The sequence below is a fragment of the Labrus bergylta genome, chromosome 3, assembly GCF_963930695.1.
Source record: "Labrus bergylta chromosome 3, fLabBer1.1, whole genome shotgun sequence".
NCBI classification, from domain to species: Eukaryota; Metazoa; Chordata; class Actinopteri; order Labriformes; family Labridae; genus Labrus; species Labrus bergylta.
The window spans coordinates 3,709,152-3,734,330 of record NC_089197.1 but is presented as its reverse complement, the minus strand read 5'-3'; the positions used below and the strand labels follow the sequence as shown (position 1 = coordinate 3,734,330).

At 41.7% G+C, this 25,179-nt stretch overlaps 1 protein-coding gene across 1 annotated transcript in view; it reads right to left on the bottom strand.

Moving 5' to 3' along the window:
- Positions 1–25,179, bottom strand: part of si:ch211-186j3.6 (neural-cadherin) — a 296,332-nt gene that overhangs the window by 189,963 nt on the left and 81,190 nt on the right. The window contains exons 2-5 of the mRNA XM_065952497.1: positions 20,297–20,494; positions 16,795–17,020; positions 14,911–15,115; positions 8,704–8,815 (exon numbers count right to left, since the gene is read on the bottom strand). Of these exons, the coding sequence (XP_065808569.1) occupies positions 8,704–8,815; positions 14,911–15,115; positions 16,795–17,020; positions 20,297–20,494 (741 nt within the window). The remainder of the gene's footprint in view (positions 1–8,703; positions 8,816–14,910; positions 15,116–16,794; positions 17,021–20,296; positions 20,495–25,179) is intronic.

Below are 25,179 nucleotides of genomic sequence, written 5' to 3'. Positions count from 1 at the left end.
TTCACACATTGGAAATCCATGCAGCCGGGACCCGCTCGCCCTGAAATCGATTGCCTTGCTAAAACTGACAAGACCACCAGGGATTCAAATAAGCATATTTTTCTGCTAACGAGTCATTTCACAGTTAAACTCGGGGTTCTTTCACCTCACATTGCATTTGTACCTATACGCACAAAACACTCACAAAGAGCCATGCACATGAATAAATACATGTAAATAAATAACACACAGACGAAATACGCCAGGATTTTTCCACAATAAAAAAACTGTATGGCATAAAAACCGAGAGGAAATCTGATCTAATATGCTTTGCTTCTAAGGGGCCAAACTAAGCAAAGCATATTAAGATCATTATTCATGTCCAGCAACTTCCTAATTTACCATCAATAAGCAGTAATTAAGACGGTTTTAATGGACAACTCTTAATTAATGACCTATTAGATATAAACTATGGTCATGTCGAATACGGTGCTAATAAGGTCTCAATAATGACTAATAAGCAGCTCATACGCTAGCATTCAGCATGCTAATAAGCAGCTATTATGATACTAATTAGCATGCTAATAAGCAGCTACTTTAAGGTGAATATTGTGACCTTAATTTAAAGTGTTGCCCAGATTTCTTATGCCATTCTTCTTTTATTGTTTATTCATTTCATGACCCCTTGACTGCAAGTTCATTTATAAAATCTGGTGCAAAAATAGAGGCTGCACGATGGTGCGGTTGGTGTTGCCTCACAGTGTGGAGATTATCGTTTTGAATCCCCATCTGACAGGAGTCTGTCTGTGTGGAGTCTGCATGTTCTCTCCGTGCATGTGTGGGTTCTCTCCTGGTACTCCGGCTTCCTCCCACAGTCCAAAGACATGCTCGTTAGGTTAACTGATGAGTCTAAATTGTCCGTAGGTGTGATTGTGAGTGTGGCTGTCAGTGTCATGTCTGGCGAACAGTCCAGAGTGTAAACCCGCCTCTTGTCCAATGACAGGAAAAAAGGTATAGCTAATGGATGGATGGTGCAAAAAATAATACGGAAAATTATCAATGGAGGGTATAAAATGTTGAGATGTGTTGTATTTATTCTTAAAAAGCTGTAATTCAGTCGATGGTTTTTCAGTTTCTATCTGATATTTACAAAAAGCATGCTGTGATCTACCATAAGCACAGTAACAGGGATGCATGTTTAATCAATAAACAGCTTTAAGTGTTTGTTTACAGATGCTGAAAATAGCTTCTCATCATGAACTCAGTCATATTGCCTCTTCAGTGGGGAGAAATGTAAATACAAAAGCTGAATCAAATTAGGTGTGGAAATGGAATTGTTTTTTGGCAACGCATTTTATGTTATTCAATATGGAGTCTGTAATTTTCTGTTATTTAGATTCATGCCAGCTTTGAGAGTTGGGTAAAATGAATTTATGTTTGTTTACGCTGCTCTACAGACCTGCTAACAAGGAGTGACACTTTTCTGAACTGCTGCTGAAACGTGGCTGTTTCGTTGCTTTAAAGTGATGAATAACCTCTCATCCAACGACTGCAGGAAAAAAAAAAAAGAAATGCAGGCTAGTGTTCGCCCAAAAGTCCGATGCTAGTGGTCGCCAAACACATGTCACCTATGAGTCAATATTTAATTTACTTAGCAGAGATTTGTCCTCTTCAGAGTGTTGTCTTGAATCAGCATTGTTGTGATGGCATCATTGTGTCAGGGGGGGCTACAGAACATTTCTGGCTTTGCCTACCCTGTATTTCTGGCTTATAATGATTCTGTGCTGAAGATGGAAACTGCAGGAGCCTCAGATCTCCACAGAAAGCAAGATAATTGGCTTGTTGGAAGAATTTTTTTGCCCACAACTTGGCGAAACACACATTTGTCCTTTCTCACGATGGGACTGATTATGGGATTACTAGCACATGATTTAGCAGAGTGATGCTGGATGCCTATTTTTCTCTGCTCATTTAATTTAATACTGTGCTGTTTAACCCGGTTAATCAAGTATGGGGAGGGGGAGGAGGGGGGGCAGGAATATTTTTCAGGAGATTGGGCTGTGCAAGTTTCAGGTGCAGCTTCTGAAATTTAATGAGAAAAACAGAGGTGTTTTTTGGCAAGGTGCAACTTGCGTGAGCAATTTTCCACCTCATCAACTTTGAAAGCTAATTGCCTGTGATCAAATCTGAAAATTGAAAACGGGAAAAGGACGCATTGCACCGTTTTAGATATCATAGAAAAAAGATATTCTATTCATAAAACACAAAATAATAGGTTTTTTATAAAGCATCTGTTTTCCTGTGAATATATATTCTAAAAACCACTGAATGGAGACGTGCAAATAAGAACATGGGACACACACACATACACACACACACATACCCACACAGGAGCTCAGCAGGGTGAAACTTCTCACCTCCCTTGGTGCACCTGTTGTTTGCGTACATGCTGAATGCATGCTGTGCCTACTACACCGTGCACCTAACATCCCCAAGCACACATGTACTCTCTCAATAAATCCCTCCCCTCAGAGCACTCCCTTTCAAAGTGTTGGCGATTTAAAAATTACACTTCATACAGCATTGATGTGAAAAAAAAGGTTTCCATTAAAAATCCTGTGGACTAAAGTTGTTAAAATGTTTGATACTGCAGCTCACATGGAATGATATATCATCTTACCATAGCTATTACAATGTGTGCATGACCAATAGTCACATCACAAGACGAGCCATGTCCGTCAAGTGACCTGATGAATGTCATGCTGCCACTTTTGTTTGTTGCAACCAAAACAGGGTTCTTGTTATATCACCATCAGTAGTGAGAGAACCGACCTGCCGTGCATGCAGAGTCTGTGTCTCCCCTGTACGTGAAAATGTTCCGGCTGCAGGCGACACCGCGGCCGCCACAGTTACACCGTCAAGACGCTCCATCACAGGTTTGAAATGAGTGCATGCCCGCTATCAGCAGCATCTCTTCCCGCAGTGCTCGTTAAGGCTGTGGCCACTTAGGCAGATGTGATTGTTTACTTTGTCCTGGTTACACCTGCAGCGCTCGCGGTGAAGGGTTGTGAGAGTCGGGCGGCTGCAGACAGCAAGCTTTTGTTTTAATTAGACGTTACTATCACGAGGCTGGTGACACAAACTATAACTTTGATCATCGATAGAAATGGTTAATGACATATAAGTTACAACCTGTCCCTCTACCCCTCTCTCTCTCCCTCCACCTTAGCTCCTTAAACACTGCGTGTGTTGGAGTTTTGAATTTGACTTTTATCATATCTCAGTTTATAATTCTGACCCTATTACAGACTGACAGTGAGCCCCAGTAATGGCATGGCTGTAAGAATCGCTTTTAGGTCTCTGTTTTTGATCCAATACTTTGGGAAAGTGCTGCTATTGATAACCATGTTTACTCCTTGCAGAAAATGATGGCCACTACTTTGCATTCATGAATTCTCTTATTATTACTATTATTATCTGTTCCTGGTATCTGTCTGTGTCTGTATGCCTCGAACTCTGACGGCATATTACATAACAGGATCTGTTCACGTTGACTCATTTTCCCTTCTGTCATATTGTATCTACAGTTTGTTAATTAGAAAGCCCTCTCTGTCAGAGAGCGCTTCAGTTTGTGTTTCATGAGCCAATCAAAGCCGCGGGACCTTGGATGCAGGCACGTCAAAAATAGGTTGATATTTAAAGGATGAAAGGTGCAATATTTTACACATACATGAAGCAGAAATCAAATATATCCAATCTCCCTGTGTTGTTGTCAGAGCCGTGTTTACATGGACGGGATGGCTGGCTCCTCCCCTTTTGTATAAAAGCTGTTTTAGTCAAGAACTAGAGAGAAGAAGAAGAACATACTCACTGATTATTTTAAATTTACATGCAACGTGAAGCTACGAGCTAACTAAAGATAAGATAAGATAAAATAATCCTTTATTTATCCCACAATGGGGAAATTTACATTGTTACAGCAGCAAAGAGCAAAGATTGCAGACAAAAAGTGAATACAGTACAATTTAAATAAAAAAAGAAAAATTAAGCATGTACAAAAAAAATATAGAAACAAAAAAATAGATCAGCTATTTGACAAAAGTGTAGTCTGTAATATTCAGTGTAACACAGACATGTAAATGTAGAGTGTAGAGTGTAACATGTTATTGCACAAAGTGGATTGGTAAACATAATATAACATCAATATAACATTATTATTGCACAGAGAGCGCTAACATTAGCTTGCTAACACAACAATGCAGGACACAGGTGATTGCAGCTCGAGCAAAAGACAATTTCGTCCACAGCTTGCACTTAAAGGGGACATATTGTGAAAAATATCACATGATGAGGGCATTCTTTCTTTAATCATATTTTACTGTTTGTTCCGGAGCAACTTAATGATCTAATCACTAAACCTTATACTGTCCTTCTCATATTACACATACATTCAAAACATGCTGTCAAAGTTATGTAATAACATATTATGTCAGATAATTGAAGCTCTCCCGTTGATGGAGTAGAAGTGTTAGATTGGGCAGCTTTTACACTCTCCTGGATTTCATTGTTTGTTTGTTTGTTTGTTTGTATTGAAGGGATTTATTTGACATGACCTCTCTGATCATGTATCAGAGTATTCATCATGCTGTGCTCCACAGATTTTCACTGTGTGCTTGACGGGGCTTGGTGAGTGCTCTCTGCTAAATGTTTCAGTCTGCACTGGGCTTTCTTTATTTTTATGCATTTGATTCCAGCATGTATCTGGCGTGTACTAAAATGATGTCGAGAGCCGTTAAATGGTTTACCACAGAACACTCAGGTGCTCTCACTCTCCTGTGTGAATATTGGCAATGCTGTTTGTTAATGTGTTGATCTGCACTGTCGGTTCAAGCACAAGCGTAGCCTGGTTTGAACTGAATTTGTAATTTAGGAATCATCATTAAAAGGTGTTGAGATAGCTCCAAAAGTTACACCTCAAATCTCAGGTTGAGCTCATAGCAGATGTGGTTGCCATGGTGTCTATTCTGCAAGGCTCCAAAGAAGTTAATCATACATTTTAAAATAAGAAATCAACAGTTTGAGAAGCTTATCAACTATGTCCAAGACCTTTTTTTGTATTTCTTTGCATAACATCATGTTCGTTTATCACTAATAATGTTTGCCAAACATGAACTTTGTCAACCACCAGTAAGTGCATTTTGTGCAGCACACAACTGGAGGCAGCAGACTCTGCAGACTGACTCCAAGAAGGTGCCAGACAGTAAACAACACGGGCCAACATGTGACCGTGTCCTATGTCCAACTAGTGTGAGACATGAGACACAGTGTTAGGTTAGCCACGGATAGCTTCACTGAAAGTTTGAAGTGGAAAAAGCTGTTTATAGACGACACTACACACAGTAACCTCCAAAAGACAGCTGTGCATAAAACAGCTTCAACTTAATGTTGCTGATCTACACCAGGAGCATGATGGGAAATAATCTAAACCGGTTTCTAACAGGGCTCAACAGTTAGGTTCCAGAAGTAAAAAATCCTGTTAGTTTTCTCCACAGCAGTTTGATTATTAGCCATGATGTCATAACCATCACAGGTAGACTGACCACGAGCTAACCGAGCGTAAAACGATGGTTTATGTTCCTGTAGGAGACACAAGTTTGTCTGATATCACCCTCGTTTTAAGACAAACACGGTTTATTCACGATATCGTGGGTAAAGAACTACACTACCCAAGATCATAGAGTGTCATAGCAACGTCTTTGATTGGTGGAGCTCACTGTTACCATGGCAATGTTTCCCGCCGCTCTGCACCTCATGCTAACAGATAGTTCCGCTAGCAGGCTGGCTAGTTAGTTAGCTAACAGTAAATTTACTCATAACCTTGTTATGCTGCAGTGAATGTAGTTTATATATTCAACAACACAAACTACAACACTTGTATTAACAATATAAACACTAAAAAATTACTCAAAGAAGACACAATATAATTCGCAAAGGATTATGGGATGTGTAGTTCCTTGACTCCAGAAGAGAATTATGTACACAGTCTTGTACCTTTGTCTTTTTATCTGTTTTGTCACGCTGTTTTGGGCGCCAAATCAAATGTTTTATAGTCACGGGTATTGGGGTAGTTGGTTGTCATGGTTACAGGCATCAATCTCTTGGAATCAGGATTTTGTAAAATGTCAATGGAGGATTTGAAATGGGAGATTTACTTCTGGAACCAGAGCTGCTGAACAGGTGGGCGTTCACTGTTGAGCTCTATAGACCCTTCAAGATACCAAGCCCAAGAAAAATATCATAGTCTGAAACTTAAATGTCTTTAGATGTGAGAGAATGGTACTTTGGTACTAAGTACTTTAAACTCTTCTATGTCTCTGCATAAATTGTCTTTACTTTGCAGAATGGTGAATGTAAAGCTTTGATGAATGTTTCCAGGATGCAAAGTTATTTTAAAGGTCATCCCAGATGTATAATCTTCTGTGACACTCTGCGGTCTGTAAATTATGTGCATTTTGCATTTTGCCCTTTATCAAATAACCTGCATTTGACTAATGGTGATAATTACACAGGAGACGGTAATTGCGACCGTCACAACACACACATGCAAGAAGAAAAAAACACACCCAGTCGTGTAATGTGAACCCAACACTAAAGTTTTGTTTGCCTGAAGCTGAAGCTAATGAACACTTCCAAAGAGGTGTCATAACTGCAGTCATTAATAATTCAATGCATGCAGTCTTTAATTTCCCTGCATCTCGTTTTTCAGCTCTGTTGTTGTTGTTTCTATAACTGTAAGTAAACCTGTTTATTTCATTTTAACCTTCACTATGTCCTGATACAATGATATGAAGCTGCTTTTAGAAGGAAGTCATGTCTATGAGTCATGGGATCTGGATGAATAATTGTACTATTTGGGGGATATTAGATGTATATTTAATAGAATGGCACTCTGAGAGGGTGCAGAGGAGAAAAAAAGAGTGTGATGTTCTTTGCAGTAACTTTTGTTGGCAGTCTGTCAGAGCCTTATAAAAGACGAGGCTTCACAGTGTTAAGTCACACTGTGAAAGATCACATTGTTATAAGTTTAAACCCACCAGAGTCGCCATCACCATTTCCAAAAAATAAGAGGAAACTTAAGCAATCCCCCCGGGGGTAGAAATTGGGTCGTTACAGTGAAGGAGAGGCTGGAGCAGCCTCACTGATGGAAGTGCCGGTGATTTCACGGCTGCCAGTGCAGACAAGTACCTACTCCGTTTCCTGACCAGTCAAAACACATGAATGTTAAAAAAAGCCCAGCCACTTTTATTCAGATGTGAGAGCCACTACAGCCGAGCTTCTCACATATTTACATAAAAGGGACCCCACACAGGCGCACATTAGCCCACTGAGCTGCTCCTACTTTAGCTTTTACTTCCAGCATGAAATATGAACTTTGTTTGATGAAATCTTGAATTGTATAACCCTGAAGAAAGGTAAGATATCACTCCACTTGTCCTCTGCAGAGATTTACCTGGCCATATTTATTCAACTCAGGAAAGCACGCCACTGCAGCACTTTCCTTCAATACCTCCATGACTTATTCTCTATTGTGTTTATCAGGCATTTGTCAGGACAAGCTGAGGTTGAGCAACCTTCATTTTTCATAATTATGTGGGAATTTAAAATCTGAGGAATTTAATATTTAAATAAGACAAAGCTTTCTTTAGTCGTTTATGCATCAATCAATCCACTTTCTTCTGCTACTCGGCAGCAAGCGCAGTAAGTCAACTCAGGCTTCCATCTGCCCGGCAATGTTTTCCAGCTCCTCCTGGGGGATTCCAAGGCGTTCCCTGGGCAAAATTAATCAAATCCATCCAGCAGGCTCTGGCTCTACCCCTGGGTCTCCTCCCATGTTGGACATTCCCGAAAGTCCAGGAAGCATCCCGATCAGATGCCCAAACCACCTCAGCTGGCTCCGTTCGATGAGAAGGAGTAGCGGCTCTACTTCGAGCTCCCTCCGGATGTCCGAGCTCCTTATCCTATCTCTAAGTCAGAGCTCAGATTACCTTTGGAGGAAACTCTTTTCGGCCGCTAGTATCCCCGATCTCATTCTTTCGGTCTCTACCCCACAGTTCATGACCACATGTGAGGGTTGGAACGTAGATCGACCGCTAAATCGAGGGCTTTGCCTTCAGGCTCAGCTCCCTCTTCATACTGATGACACTGCACCATCTGCCTGTCGATCTCGCGCTTCATTTTAGCCTCACTCGTGAACAAGACCCAGAGATACTTGAACTCCTTGGCTCTTCAGTCATGTACCTTTCTGATAATTGTTAAGAAAAAAAGCAAGTTGAAAAATTGCTGGTGCAGTGGTTAGTGCGCGCGCCCCATGTATGGAGGTTGTGGTCCTTCAAGAGGACGGCCCAGGTTCAAATCCCACCTGTGGCTCCTTTTCTGCATGTCATTCCCCACTCTCTCTCTCTGATTTCCAACTCTATCCACTGTCCTATCTCTCCATTAAAGGCAGAAAAAGCCCCAAAAATAAATCTTGAAAAATAAAATGAAAATTGCATCTCTCATCATTTGAACAAAAGAACAATTCAGTGTTCTTCTATGAAAGACATAAATAAAGCCTCTACTGTGATGTTTTCCGTGATAAACTAACTGGAGTTTGTCCGTGACAGGTGCTGAAATATGAACAGAAAAGCAAAATGATTCTGTGAACATTTGCCCCTGACGTCTCACCTTGCAGCAGGGAGGTCGCGGTCGTCACGGTCTCGGGCACACCATCTTTGCTGTAGATGGACTGGAGGAACTCTGGCACGCAGTCGTTTTCATCGATGATAATCACCCGAACCTGAGAGAGAAATGAGGAGGGAATGAATCAGTTAGCGAGAGACACACTCTGACCTTCATCACACACTTCATTTTGACTGAGGAGTTAGAAACACACAACTGGAAGTCAACTAATCCAACGTCGACTGTCGGCAAAGTTTCGATATACCAGGCGTTCTTAAGAGAGACTATTCATGTGCAAAAGTAAACCCCACAGAGTTCCTACTTTTCTGATCTCATTCAGGTCTCAGAAACACTGTTTTTTGTTTCCACGTGTGCTGAAACCGTCCAGGCAATCACAAGTGGAAAAAAAACGGAGCTTAAAAGTCACACTGGGTTAGAGTTATGAAATTTAAAAATCTGGGATTACTACTTCAGGCACCGTTCAGGGAATTGGTTTTTCTTTGGGACTGTGGAGGTTTTCATCTGTGAGTAACCCAAATTAACCCTGTCCCTTTAACCAAAAAAGCAAGCCTCTCTCTACCCAACATGTTCCAAAAGCCTGCCCTGATCCTGATCCCTGTGGTTTATTTACTGCTCCTCAGTGAGGGGAGCTGCTGCAGAGTCGGCACTGCGTTCACTTCAGTAGATCAGCACAGAATGCAATGTGGTGCAGTTTTTCCAGAAGCCCTGAGCCAACAAATGAAGAGTGGATCAGTGTGCGGAGATGAATTTGTATGGTGTGAGCATGTAGGTGTGTGTGTGTGTGTGTGTGTGTGTGTGTGTGTAATGCTGCCGAGTTCATTAGGGACATGAAGGCAAACACAGCATCTTCTAGCAGATGTTGACTGCCTGCTCGCAGCGTTCAGGAGTAATAAATACCAACGCACCGCTGGCAGGCGAGGCCTCTCTGACCCTCCCAGCTCCTCCTCTGCTCCTCCACATGAACACACAAGACCACAGCGCGACACACACACTCTGTGGGGTGTGTAAATAGCACTGGTATTAGGTCCCAGTAGGTAGGATGAAGTTCTGTAATATTATTTATATATATATATATTATATTTATATATTAATCCTTGAGCAAAGATCAGCTTCCAAAAGCAATGAACGACAAAATAATATCTGACCATGAAAAACCCACCGAGGTGATTTGTGTGTGTCTGCCAGTGACCGTTAGTCTCTGTTTGCTTGTGTGTGTTTGCATGCATGCCCGTGTGGGACAGCCTAGGTACCATTATGACAGGAAATGGCGAGGGCTGGGAAAGATATATGAACGTACAGTGTGTGTGTGTGTGTGTGTGTGTGTGTGTGTGTGTGTGTGTGTGTGTGTGTTTATACATACTGAGTCTGAGGAAAAGCAAGATTGAATGAGAAGAGAGGGGAAGTCAGCCGTAATAAAGCAAGATGAGCTCACACACACACACACACACACACACACACACACAGACGAACACACACACACACACACACACACACACACACACACACACACACACACACACACACACACACACACACACACACACACACACACACTCCGGAGGCAGCTGCAGGCAGGTCTCAGGCTGGTTAGGTAACTAATGGTGCCGATGAGCTATCACTCCTGGAGGGAGAAACTTGGAAACTACCTGCAAATTAAAGACATGCTCAGTGACTCTGGCTTCACACAAACACACCATCGCTGCTCGCCATTTTGAGAAAACTGAGACTCATTTCTGAAAAGCAAAATAAAATCAACCTCCCCCGTACAAAAGGGACAGCCACAGATTAGGAAGCATTGGCATTTACACCCAGGCTTCTTAAGAGAGGAAATTTGCCGGAAAAACCAGACTTAAAGTGTCATGCCCTTCTGCCCAAAGCTTTCAAATACATCAACACCCATAATGCACTGGGCTCGGTTCCTTCCAAGGCCACTCCCAGGTCATCCCAGGTCATTCCCTGTCGAAGAGACATGGCCAACGCTTCAGGTGGGAGGTTAAACACAAATCAGGCTTCCATGTGTTGACCAGTCAGAGAACATAAAAAGTGCAGAGGTAACGGATGGGGAAATCAGCTGCAGCGTAACGACTCCACTTCAGCTTTTCATTGTTGGACAATTACTGCCGCAGCTGACTCCAGTGTGACATCGATCTCCTCGGTGGTCTGCTATGTTCTTTCAGGCTGTGTTCTCACAAGCTGATCTCGGACGTGGTGTTTTGAGTCTGGCACACTGAGGCGACTGAAACATTCTTCATTTCAATACAATAACTATATAATATTGAAAAGCAGCTGGCTACTTCCTCTTAAAGAAAACAAACTTACATGATTTTCCCTGACTTTTTCATTGCTTCCATGTGACGTCACACACTGACAGAACGACCCACCTGGCGCGAAGGAGAGGTTTCATACTGCTGAAGGCCACGGAGACGTTATTGGTCTCAGTTGCCACCAACCAGTTTTTGCTTTGCACTAACCGATGAGGAGACAAGACTGCGTTGTACTTCTGCAGAATTAAATCTGAGAAAGAAAACCCAACTAAGAAAACTTTTCTTACAGCAGCACAGTGGGAGCCTTTCTTTTGTTCGTCTGTTTTGGTTGCCAAAGGACAGCAGGAAGACTCGTGTGCTTGCATGTCGTCTTTGGATCTGCGATTCTGTGGGGTCGCCGGTAGCCCTTTTCATGTGTGTGCTGTAAGTCGGGACAACTACGACCGCCGACTGCTCAGTTTGAATCTGGCTGTATAAATAAGCACCACCCTTGCAGATCTTTTGTTTTGTTGTGTACCTGTCAGAAGACAATTCATCCGTCCACCAAAAGGAAAGTTAAAAAAAGAATCATAACCATCATAATTTTCCAGGCACAAAGACTAACATGAGCAGTGATTGAACAGAACAGGAACATGAGCCAAACAAAAGTCTCAACCTCTGGTTATGATGTAGAGTTACATCTGTAATCATTTGCAGGATAAGTATAATTGTATTTAAATGCATGTGAAGTGCATGTAAATGGACTAGTCTGCACGCCTCTCTTCTTCAGCTGCTGATGTCTGCTGGCAAAAAAAAAATGTCTCTTTAAATGAAAAGTTTTTGTCAGATTGATTAAAAATCTTCATATTTGTGTATCATAATTGGAGGTATTGTAATGATAACAATGCAATTTAAAGCATGAACACATAAAGTAGAGAGATCAGGATTTATCAAAATTTACTTAAAAAATCTATACAAAAAAAGAACTCTGAGCTGGGTTAGTTAAGCCAACGTTTACTTTTGCTTTATTTCATCCTATTTAGCCCGGAGCGCTCTGAGGGAACATACGCCTCACTCCTCTCTCAATGTGTTTCTGCAGTCTATGCACATCAGCTTTTTGCCATTTTAGCATTTGTTGTTGTTGCTGTTGTTGTTGTTGTTTTTTATTCCCTGTAAATGCACTCATTGAAAATGCTGACTGTTGTATGATTTCTGCTGTGGAGTGACTTACAGTGGGCTTAAATCTCAGATGCTCCGACAGTGACCTGCAGCACCGTTTGTTTTATCACCTGAGGATTCAGAGGTTTGATAAAGTATCAAATAAATCCAGTACAAAATAATAAAGGTAAATAAAAACGTCTATTTAAATAAAACTAACTCTGTTCTCATTCTTGATGTAAACAAAACGCTCCGACACTGATGACTCCACTCCTTTTCTTCTGTGGATCTGCAGAGTCCGCCTACAGAGCAAAGCTAATGTAGCGTAGCCTGTTACACATTTCGCTGGTGTCACTCAGTTTGAGTTCCATGTCGGTTGTATCAAAAACTTATGTCCCTCCTTCCTTTTTGCAAGTGACAATAAAAAATGCAGTGTTGCGGAGCCTTTAGGATTAATTAAGCCTGATGTGTTTAATCCCGGTTAACCTTGTCAGCCCTATAAACTGGAAGCTGTTTTTGATATCAAGACAAAAATTAAGAATATGAGGAGTATATGTGAACAGCAAGGACAGGAGAATCTCTGGAGCAGTCCTCCTGAAATGATCTAGATCAGGGGATCCCAATCTTTGCCATGCCATGGACCCCCATTTAACCTCAGGCTGGGACCCCCTCTTGCAACATTTCTTACATTTCTTTGGACATCAGCTAAAAAATATCAACCTCGAGACCAAGAACATTAGCCGTACTTTATGTGTACTGGCTCATTATGACACTTTTTGATGCACACGGTCAGGTTTCCTGGTGGTCTACTCTTAAAGGACTGTTTCCTTATAACGAGGAGGCAGGAAGCTAGTTTTCAATCCTCTAAAAAGACGATTACGATTTATGAGGAAACAAAGAATGTTTATTTTTTGTTCCATTTTACTCCCTCTTTCCTCAAAGTTTCTGCGACCCCCCCCTAACATGCTCTGGCGACCCGCCAGGGGGTCTGGACCTCCACTTTGAAAAACACTGATCTAGATCATTTCAGGAGTGCATGTGTGAAAACATCTTCTATGTCTATCTGCTGCTCTTCATGTTTTGCACAATTTACGTGTTTGGAACATGTTCCCACTGAATCGAGAATAAATCCAAAAATCGACTTTTCTTCTCCACTAAACTGGCACCAATTTATCTGAAGGTAGTCGATAGCTTTAGCTTCATCTGACTGGTAGATACATTTTGTAGACATATCTGAAGAAGCAAATTTCTCTCCTCCCTTTGATCCGAACACATCCGAGGTCACTGCTCAGATGTTTCTTGGACTGAAAACAATGCAGCGCACTTAAAGTCCAGACTGGAGGTCATTTATCTCTAACCACTGACTGCACCAGAATGCAAGAAACAAAATCATTCACTCTCAGAGGCTACAGTCACTGCGCTACATGTACCACTAAGAACCACAGGAGTATGTCCCACTCCGCTACTGTAGGTGGCGATATTCCCCCTTTCAGCTTGTTACGACTGGACCTTCTTCTGGTTGACCGATTACGTCACCTACAGAAAAACAATCGACAAACAAGGAGTTTTTCTTCTACCATGCCCCTCAATGTTTAACTCCTTCAGCTGACATGAACTGTCTCGACTGTCCAGAAATGAGTGTTGATACCTCGTCTTGTTTTCTTCCCGGCTTTCTCTGCCACATTTATGCTGTCTGACTTTTTTGCACTGATTGTTGTCACACAACAGCCCATGAGTTCTGACATTGACAGGAAGGTGATGATCAAAAAAGCTTTTTGGAGACTCCAGAGGGGAGGCAAAGAGGACATACAATCCCTGCTAATTACTCTTCTTTATTCCCCTTTTTCTCTCGCCTCTCCTACATTTAGATGCTTTTCCTTCAGTCTCCCTCTTTGCTGTATTCCCCTGTCTCTTCATAAAGAGGCTCTGGTGCTCTGTAGTCCACCGGGGCCCTGAGCGGAGCAGTGGAGGACAGATGGTTCAGCAGGACATGTTTTAGCCCGAGGGGCCAGAGGAGTGATGGAAACCAGAGCAGATGCATCGCTGCCTGCAGCGGTCAGCCGCGGTTCTCTCTCACCTCCTGACAACACAAAGAAGTCGTGGGGGAATTCCAGAACAGTCAGTCCAGACAGAAAAGACTGTTTGAGTTTCGACTGAAGACAAAACTCTAAGCTTTGAACAGAATGGATGTGGACGCTTGTCTCTTAAGGTCACGGCTCTTTCTCAATAAATTCAGGTTAAGGGCATCAGAATTACAGCCTATGTAGCATTGATGAGTTCTTTAAAAGACGGGAGGCCAACCATGACCTCTGACCGCTCACACAGCCTCTGAAATCAAAAGGATCCAGTCTAACAGTATCACAGCCTAAATGCACATTGCACACACGGCTGAAGTTTGTTTTTCAGACCGGTTTGAGATTTCATGACTGCGTGCGGTGATTTCATTGTCTTTTATGATACATCATAATCACCACTCTTCAGCACAACTCCACACCTGTCATCCCGCAAACTATCACTGTGCTGCTCTTACAACTCTCCCCGAAGAAGCAAGTGACAGGAACTTAAAATACTCCAGATCAAAGTCATGAAACAAATAAAATGACATCACCCCTCTGGTAGGAGACTTGTTAATTTGAAGACTTGTCAGACATTGTTTGTAAAATTCAGATGGTAAGAGTTGAGGGAGCAACCTTGAAATGTCTCAAATCTTTGAGTTTTAAAAACCGTTCAAGTTATTGAATAAGACAATGGAAATGTGACTTGACACAGACACACACAGGCACACACAAACCTCGGCAGCGCTGCTCATGCTGTCCAGACCCTCGCTGGCTCGCACCAGTAGCAGGTAGCGGTGCTGGTCGCTCTCGTAGTCGATGGGGCGGGTCAGGCTGATCTCCCCAGTTTCTGTAGTGATGGAGAAGAGGCTGCTGGGATTGATGAGAAGACTGTAGGTGATCGGTTTCTCCTGGAAGGACACAGCAGGTGTGACCAGGAAGCTGATGAAGAAGAAGAAGGGCCCCATTTAGAGAGGGAGGAAGACATCAGAGTAAACATCAGCATGGAGGACAGGGAAGGTAAACAAGCAAGCGATAAAATGTAGGTTGATCTTTTTACTTGGTATGGATGGATCAGACACTTGATTACTGATTGCATGTGAGGCACAACACACCCACTGTAAGTCTTTTTTAAGCTGCATGTGAAGATGACCTGAAGTGAAAAAAATTGGGGCTGCACAAGACATCACAATGGCATTGTTACTGAAATGTGAATTTGCAATGAACAGAGTGGGCTTTCCGCACAACTACCAAGGTGCATGGAGAGTAGAGCAGCAGCAACACTCATAGTATGAAGATAAACTTGTTTTAGCCTTTTGGCTTGTGGCCTTCATCGGGGTAATCCTGTTTTTTTCTAGCACTGACAAGAAAATTTGGTCAATAAGTTAGAAAAACAACTTAGAGATTAATCGTTTTTCCATTGATGGGGTGATTCAAATACTTGGTTTTGAGGGATGACCCCGATAAGGCCACAAGTCAAAACGCAGCTTCATACTTCCAGTGTTGCTGACCGATCATCAATAAACAGTCTGAATTTATCGCAATAAAAACATGTAGTATTTAGAGATAGATGATTGATCTCTCAGTGTGTGTACCTGTTTGATGGAGGCTCAGATGTCATGACAAAGCTTCAACAACATGTTGAGTGTATTTTACTCCAAAGTGAAATGAATAGAAGAAATAACTTCAAGTTCATTTCTATCACCAGGTATAATAATCAGGCAGGTGCAGAATAAAGAGCTAGGCTATTATTAGATGTGTTATCTAACCCATTCAGGGTATTTCTGACGAAACCATCATAATAAATTAGACTGACATATCCACTTTATTGGTTTTTCAAGATGTCCAATAAAAGAAGCTGGAAGGGATAAAGCAACAAACCCAAGGAGACTTGTCACCACTATACTCAGACCTGAGGGTGTGTGTGTGTGTGTGTGTGTGTGTGTGTGTGTGTGTGTGTGTGTGTGTGTGTGTGTGTGTGTGTGTGTGTGTGTGTGTGTGTGTGTGTGTGTGTGTGTGCGCGCGCGTGTGCGCATCTACAGCTGCAGGTACGACTTTAAATAGTGTGCTGCCTATCATACACACTCAAGGCTAAATGTAGCATGCTAACAATACAAAAATATGTTCAGTATTCTGTTGAATGAAAATGTATTTATGCATTAAGGAAAAGGAAAAAAAGGTCAAATATGGATGAATCTGTCCAACCATTAAATGTCACATATCCTCCTCTTCAGTGTAAATAAGTCTCAGAGCTCCTCAAAACATGTGTGTGAAGTTTCTTGTTCTAAGTCCACTCTGATCCTGTATTTGATCATGTCTATAAACCCCTCTATTTCAGCCCTGCTCAGAACAGGCTGTTTCTGTGTCTGTACCTTTAAATATGTAAATGAGCTGTGTCTGACCACGCCCCCTCTCTGGAAGGGCTTGGGTGTGACTCGTGCATTCTTGTCCTATTGTTTACGGTGAGAAGTCAGACTCAGAGAATCTTTGTAAACTATTTTTTATTCAAGTGGATGTCAATCATGTCTGAGCATGGCAAGATAATAGAAATGTATTCATTATAAGTTCAACATGGATCATTTAGAGGATGTTCTGTAGAGAGTGTGTATGTGTGGACTTACGCCTGTCCTTCGGGGGTGTTTTCTGGGATGGATATGGTGAAAGAAGCGTTGGTGAACTGCGGCGGCCGGGCTCCTGCCACCACAGAGACGACGGCGGGGGCGCTGCGGCTGCCCAGCCGGTCTGCAGCCACCACGGTCAGCAGGTACTCCCGGTCCCGCTGCAGGGGGAGGCCCGTGGTCCGTACATGCCCGCTCTTCCTGTCCACTTCAAAACGACCATCACCGCCTGCACACAGAAGCAAAATGCATCCTGATTTAAGAATCAGTTCAATTTTAATTTCTACACATATCACTTTGTTTAATGATACATTTTTAAAATGTTCCACACCCTCGACAAATTGATCCTCATCTGACTGCACCTAATATTACTACCCTAACCCTAAATACTAACTAATATCATATCATCACTCAGGGCCGAGATTGAGGAAGGTTTCAGGAATCCATCAGCAGAAAAGGAATTTAATATTCAAAATGTGTTTTCCAAGTTTGTTTTCATACTTTTTTTTCAACATGTTTTCACAAAATGTTACATTTAAATGAACTTGGTAAAAATAACTCCAGAGGGCAAAGAGGATCATCTTGATTTTTATATTACGGTTGCTTCATTCCACAAAAAAATTGTAAGAATTTAATTTATCAAGTTTCTAAATTTCTCGACACAAGTTACCCCTGGTTTAATTTGAAAAATTTGGCAGCTGTTGCCGCTTTCTGTTTGTGAAGCCATCACGATGCAGTGGAGAGGTTTACTGCAGCTCTGTTCAGCCTTACACATACTACCAACAATAACAATAACACTATTAGTTATGATAATAAAATATCTGAATCAGTATCGGTATATATGTATTGGAATCGGATCAGAACTGAAAAAAAAGTGGATCTGTGCATTTACAGAAATTCAAAATTCAGCTAGTTGATTTACTCTGAAATCTCACAGCTGAATGCTACTTCATCCTACACACTGAGAGCTTTAAAGACAGTCTTTCTGGAGACACAATGGTGATGCAAATTATATCTTTGGAGGTAAAAAGAATTGGAAGGAACCATTGAGAGCAGCACAAGGAAACCGATAATTCAATCAAAGTTGTTTGAAGAAAATTGTGGGAGTCTTTCTCCCTCAAATAATCAGCAGATGAACTAAAGAGGTGCTGAAGAATACGTTGAGTTTCCCGTATTGATCTTGATTCTTTCTGCCAGACTTTCATCTGGTTTTGCTCTCAGCACAAAAGGAAAAGAGTAGTGAGACACATAACAGCCTCCCTATGTTCCAGCTCAGAGCCAAACAGAGCTAAGGACTGCTGAGACGAGAAAGTGTGCAAGAACGTCTGCCTTCAGGAGCTGTCAGAGGAGTCGTAAATGCATGCTGAACTCAAACCATAAATCAATGAATATGACTGGATGCTCCGTCTTTCTAAGTTGTTGATATGTGAAATGCAAAGAGAGAATTAGATGTTAAAACTAACGAGCTGTACGTCACATAACGGAGCCCGATAACACCTTCTTATAAACATCTAAAACTGTTACTCTGGGTGTGAACCTCAGAGGAACACATCCTATCACACTCCTGTGTTAGCATAATAAATGACACCAACACCAATCCAAATAAACAAGACGTTTAAATTAGGAAACTCCAATCAATGTTTCTGTGTTCACTTAGTTTATAAAGTGATTCATCCTCAGTCGGCCCCGTGGGGGAAACTGAACCACAGTGTCTTACAGAGGAAGTGTTCTAAAATGGGCAGACAAAATGTATATACCTGTCAAAACTAAGCCAGTGTGCACGAAAGACGTCCAAGTCGGGTGTTTGTTCCTTCTGCAGAATACACACCAATAATACCAATAAGTAATGTAAAGGTTTTTGTATATGAATCAATGACCTTAGTTTAGAAACTAGACATTTTTAAACTCTCTCATGGTGAAGATGTGAATCACAGAAGGCTGCAGATTCAACACCAAGCGGTTGTAACGTTATAGGTTGTTTTTTTTGTCACTGAGGGCCTGATTCAAAATAGCAATGCACGGCTTCTGCACCTGCTAACCAGTGCAAATGGGTCGGAAAATACTGTGGACGAGTGGGTAGAGCACGCACCCCATGTGCAGAGTCACTCAAATGGCCTGGGTTCAAATCCGAGTTGTGGCTCCTTTTCCACATGTCATTCACCGCTCTCTCTCTCTCTCTCTCTCTCTCGCTCTCTCTCTCGCTCTCTGTCCCTGATTTCTGACTCTATCCACTGTCCTATCTCTAAATAAAGTCATTTATTGTCAGGAGCCCATAAATAAATATTTTTGTTAAAAAGGCAGTCAGTGCTGTTTGAACATATTTAAATGTGCCATAATGCATTTATTATATTTTAATCGCCATCTGCAGAGAGTCGGTGGTGATTGTAGCGCATTATTTAAAAGAGATGCTGTGCACAAACTGTCCAGGGATCAGGAGAGCTAATGTGCTTCTCTATGACTTACGTATAACTGATCTGTAAATAAAGCTGTAAAGATCAGTTCAGTTCAGTTCAGTTTATTGCCATTTGTAGCTTGAAAACCACATTGGAAAACATTTGCAAGAGGTAGACAGTACAATTGGACACAGACACAGGACAGTGAGTTTAAAAAACAGGCAATATAAAGAAAAAGAAAAAGGAGGAAGACATAAAAACAGAGACAGTAAGGCCACATGAGAAACATACCAGTGAATCATATGACTTTAAATTATCAGGGGTTGATTGAGTCCAGGTCTGTCAGCGACTCGACACTTCTTCCACGTGTGGAGAAGTCTATTGGGGCCCTAGGCAAAAATGAATTAGGGGCCCCTCCAACCACTATTTTATCTACGAGTGTCCCGACGCTCTTCCTCTTTCTTTAACAGGTAACTCCTCTTCATTTTCCTTCAGTGATTTTCAATGAGGAACTCCTTTCACAGGAGTAATACACGAGGGAGTGCTGTCAGACACGGGGCCCGATAAGGGAGGTTTCTAACTGTCCATTTTTGCACAAAATTTGCACATTTTGAGCTACTGCTGTGGTTTAAACTTTGTCAACCCTTAGGGCCTTCAAGTGGCCAGGGGCCCCAAGCCCTTGCCTTGTTGACAAGCAGCACCTCTGGCCGTTATGCATGGTGGGGTTGCAAGTGATTTTTTTTTTGTCTGGTTCCATCTAGGAAAAGATTTGATTTAAATCTAGTGTCCCCTACCCTCATATGTCAGCATTAATATGTGGACATTTTTCACACGAGCCAGACATATTCGGCATGTGTGCGCCTGAATATCAGGAGCGTTGAAAGCTTTGTGAAGTAGACGTTGAGACTGTGCAGATTCTGAGTTTTTTACATTCTTATTCCATTCTTAGTGAATCGAGCCGTCAGTGTGTCGTTTCAAACACGTCATAGCAGAAACAACCATTGTGAGGGATTACATTCTTCAGGGCATTCTGACATAACATGCTCAAATTGAACAAAATCAATGTCTCCTTTTTTTAAATGAAATGTTACACAAAGGGAAAAATGACCCACCGTCAGACAGGAAGTACTCCACTTCCCCGTTGTTGCCTTCATCCCCATCCTGAGCATACAGTTTGTAGACCAGCGAACCTGCAGGAGCGTCGGGAGAGACCACAGCCAGGTAGGGGGCAGGAACCATGCTCCATTCGGGGACATTGTCGTTTACATCCGTCACAGTCAGCTCCACTCTGATCAGGTACCAATCTGAACCTGCAGAGAAATGACAGGAAAAGGAAAGGACAGTTATTGTGAGTGGAGGGTAGTTTGTGTGACTGGCAGATCAAATGTTAAAAGTATAATCGCTGCTACATTTAGACTGCAGATGTCAGCCAGTGGTGTGAGGGATCGTATGTGACGCGTGAGCAGTGCAGATCCTCCCAGATGGTTTGACACGTGAACTGCGGATTAATGACCAAATGTGTCTTAAATACAGCAGCAACATCTGATTGCAGACGAGCTGTAACACAAGTCCTGACAGAGGGCTGTGTGTTGCATTTGAGGGATTTTAGACGTGTGTAAATCCATGAGGCTGAGATTATGTCGATGTGGACGATCCTGTATCAGTGCAGCGAAAAAAAAAGAAAACAAATTCCAAGAGACCTTTCTGCAACACTTAAGTTCAAGTATTTGTAGGTTAGATATCACACAGACTTTTAAGCCATCCATCTTTTTTCCTCAAAAAAGGAATGCTGACGTATGATCATGTAGAAACTGAGGAGGTCGTCTCTGCAATCTGAACCAGCAATTATAATCAGCGCTGCGCTGTCTGCACCCGCAGTAAACAGCAATCATATTGACACTGGCAAAAAACACCGAGAAAAAAAAGGTCCAGCACAGACCTCATCACTTCACGCACGCACGCACGCACACACATTTGAATACACAAAGATGCAGCGCACAGCCGTGTTTGCTGGCTCACAGCGGGAGGTGGGGGGGGGCAGAGGAGTAATTTCAGGGCTGCAGCCCAAGGATTGCTCTTCAATTTGTCATTAAAGGGAACCTGTTGAAAAAAAAAAAAAATAAGTTGATTCTGATTCTGTACGGTTGTATCACTCGCTTTCCACTTGACAAACCTTTACGTGTCAAAATGACTGAAAGTAGTGAGATGAGAAAAGGCAGTTGGGGGGGGGGGGGGCTCATAGGGCACAGCAAGAGATCCGAGTTGGGTGATTAGCTGTTAGTCAAGTGTCGCATGAACGCGATTAGGAGTGAAACGCAGCAGTCTGAGAGATGACCCCGGTGGTTGTTATAGAAACAGCAGAACAACGGGGAAAAAAGTGGACAACCTAATAAGGAGGAGAGGAAAGAAAAACATGAGAAAGCAATTGCATAAATCAATGGCGTTAGAGAACAGAGGGAGCGAGGGAAAAGTTTAAAGAACAAAAAAAACATAAGAGGACATCAAAAGAAGACAGAAGAGAGAAATTAAGCACATCTTACATAAAGCATATAACACTCCACTTGACTCTGGAGTTCAACCCATGTATATGTTGATAATCTCTCTCTCTCTCTCTCTTTATCCGTCTTAGCCTCTCTCTCCCTCTCTCTCTCTCTCTCTCTCTCTCTCTCTCCCTCCCTGTGGTCGTAACAGATTCAGAATTAATTGGCAATAGGACAATGCAGCTTTGGGAAGAAGGGCCGGCATTACCCAGATAATAAATCACTGGGCTAATATACGGAGCGTCAAGCCAAAATGCATCACACACACACACACACACACACACACACACACACACACACACAAACACACACACACACACACGCACACACAAACACACACACATTCACTCCTCTCTCACTAATAACGATCATCAGTGGATTAGTGGCTAATGAAGGACCATTGGGAGATACAGCTTGATGCTTTTGCCATCCCTCACACTAATGCAGCTCGCTGGATCTAATGATATGTTCAAGTCCCTCGAAAACAGTGGGACCTGCAATTACTAACAGAGCTACAGAAGACGCCTCCCATGCACCCATCTCGTTTGCTCCAATGGGTTGTAAGTCCAAGTTTCAAGTGGTGCAACGCTTTCATTTTTCCTCACAGCTATATCTTGTTATCTCACATTCGGTATGAGAACGCACAAACACAAACAGCTTTGATGAACATTTTTAAGATGTGCTCGCTGTTTTCTGTTCATGATCCTGACACGTACTGCGTGCAGAGTTGAATAAGAGTTAAAAATTTATTTTTGCAAAGGCTGTGGCCGTCTTTGGAAAGCTACACTAGACTTTGGAAAAGTTTATTTTTGCAGCAGCAGAATCGTCCGAAACACTCAACGTCAGGTTTTCTTTTTTTGCCTTTAATTTAGATAGGACAGTTGATTGAGTCTGAAAGAGAGTGGAGAATAACTAGGAGGAAAGTAGTCGCAAGTCGGACTCAAGCTCGGGTCGCCTGCTTTGAGGACGACCTGTTGTTCTGTTTATGGGGCAGGCTAACGTACCACTAGGCACTAAGCACTGACGACATCTACCACATCAAATAGTTCAACATTCTTCCTTTGAAGGCGTCCCCCCTCACTGTAATTATGATGAATAAAAGAGGAAATCTAACTCTTTCGGCTTGCCTTTGCTTTTTTCGAAACATAAAATCCTTGACTATGACCGACTGAAGGATCTAAAGGGCATCCTGTTTTCTCTCTCTCCACATCTTCAAAATAGTCACTATGTCTGGATGTTATTGTGGAGAGAGCTACCTGGGGTCCAGGAACCACTGAGCTGCCTGAATGACTTTAAAGTCAGGGTTGGTCATTTCCTCTATGTCCACTTTTTAAGATTTTGGTTGAAGTTGTCTTTAGGTCCTGACAGAAACTAATAACTCATGTTCTCTGAAAAAGGAACAAAGAAAATCCATCATCTGTATCAGTTTGTAAGTCTGTAAAAACTTCAACCAATGTCTGCCACGAGGTACCAATCTGATGAACCAATCAGACGCCTCCGTGTCTCCCTGCTCACGCTCTACCTCTTGTGTGCTCTAGCCCATGTAAGTGAGGGGGCGTGGCTTTTGAGGGAGCACAGAGGGGAGGGGGTGGGTGCAGACAGAGCACTGAGGGAATGCTACTTTCTAAATCATGCTATTTTTTGAAAATGACCACCCCTGCCTTTAACTAAAAGTTGAAACGACTCCAAAACAAAAAGTTGAATCTGCGCCTCTAAAGCCTGATTATTGTAAAATGCTGCCCAACATTGGTTTAATGCTGCAGTTTAATTAAAGCCTCCAGCCTCTGCAACAACTTCTATTTAACCTGTTTGTTGCTCTCCAGTCGATGGAAGACTAGAAAGAAGAGGGTACCAAAGAAAGAGAAAAATAAACTGTTCTGCTACATGCTGAGTTTTTATTTTCTGCAGGAAATCTAATTTTGTTCAAACAGTGGAGGTAATATGAAGCTTTTCTTCACCATGGGGAATACTCTGCTTCACAACCTTCTCAACAGAAGTGTATTCATAACAAAGTCATGTGACATAGAGTGCTGCCTTTTCATCAAGCCGCCAAATAGAGATTCACATATCGTTATAGCGGTTATAAAAAAGTCACCCCCTGTACAGTACCCTAACCCATAACTAATCAGACTTATATCGCTTTTTGAACCAGGCTGTAAACATGTTAATGTCTACTGTAAAAACAGGCTTTTTTGAATGGGTGTGTATGTGACTTCCGAGTCTTCTGCAGCCAGCCTCTAGTGGACACTCGAGGAACTGCAGTTGTTGGTACTTTTGCACCTATCAGTTGCCAAGAGCAACACTGACTCTGTCAAACACTGAAAGCTTTTTTTCTACCTGCACTTTCTGAGTTTCATACCAACACTAGACTTGACAGAAACACTCCGCCATAAGTAATTTATGGAAAATGCAGTAAAACTCTGCATAATAGAAACAGTATAAAACTAAAGCAGTGAAATAGAAATTCAAAGGAAAAAATACCAGAAACAAGTGAAGGATTATTTTTCTGTTTCTATATTTTCTGCAGAGTTGCCAATAGCGATCTAGACTTACATAATTTAAAATATTTTAGTTTTTCTGAGTCATATACAGTGGAGCAAACCACTCGCATCGCCATCTCCCTACATTTCTTTTTCAGCTTCTAATAGTCTGGAATAAAATGTAGACATCTCTCTTGGAGACCTCTAAAAATCAGACTGTGTCTTATATACTGGAGAAACTTCTATTTCAGATTTGAGGGTAATATTCGTCGAAGGAAACAAGAGTAGAATTAATAAAGTGGCCATCATTCAGTTAAATTACCTTTATAATATCTTGTGGAAATTAATTATCTATAGGGTTATGTTTTACTGCTATTTTATACTATCTTGCATCTTAAATGCAACTTTCAAATATTTAATACAATTTATTTATTTATTTAATTTCTTGTTATTTTATTTTGTGATGCTCTTTTTATGTCTTGATCTGCTGTAAAACACTTTGAGCTGCAATACTTGTATGAAAGGTGCTATACAAATAAATTGTATTATTATTATTATTATTATTATTATTATTATTATTATTATTATTAATAATAATAATAATAATTAGCACATCAGTTCATTTTGAGTCACATTACAATGTTCGAACACATCAGCAAAGCATCGACACATAAAACACAATACATCAGCACACTCTGAAAATAGACCCGAGTCATCCCGAGTGGATGGAAAAACAATTGTCGGATTGTTTCCATTATCTCAGTCAAACAAGAACACTCTGATGAGTCATATGAAGCCTTAAGTTAAGTGCAAAAAAGTGACAGCGCCTGCTGGACGGGGGCTTTTTCCAAGTCGATCTAAGTGCTTCACAGTCTGAGTCATGGATAGACGGAGCACATGGAGCGAGCTGCAGTGGAAGAAAAGACAACAGGTTTCTGTCTTCTAGAAAGACGAGGTGATTAATCTGCCGGTGGT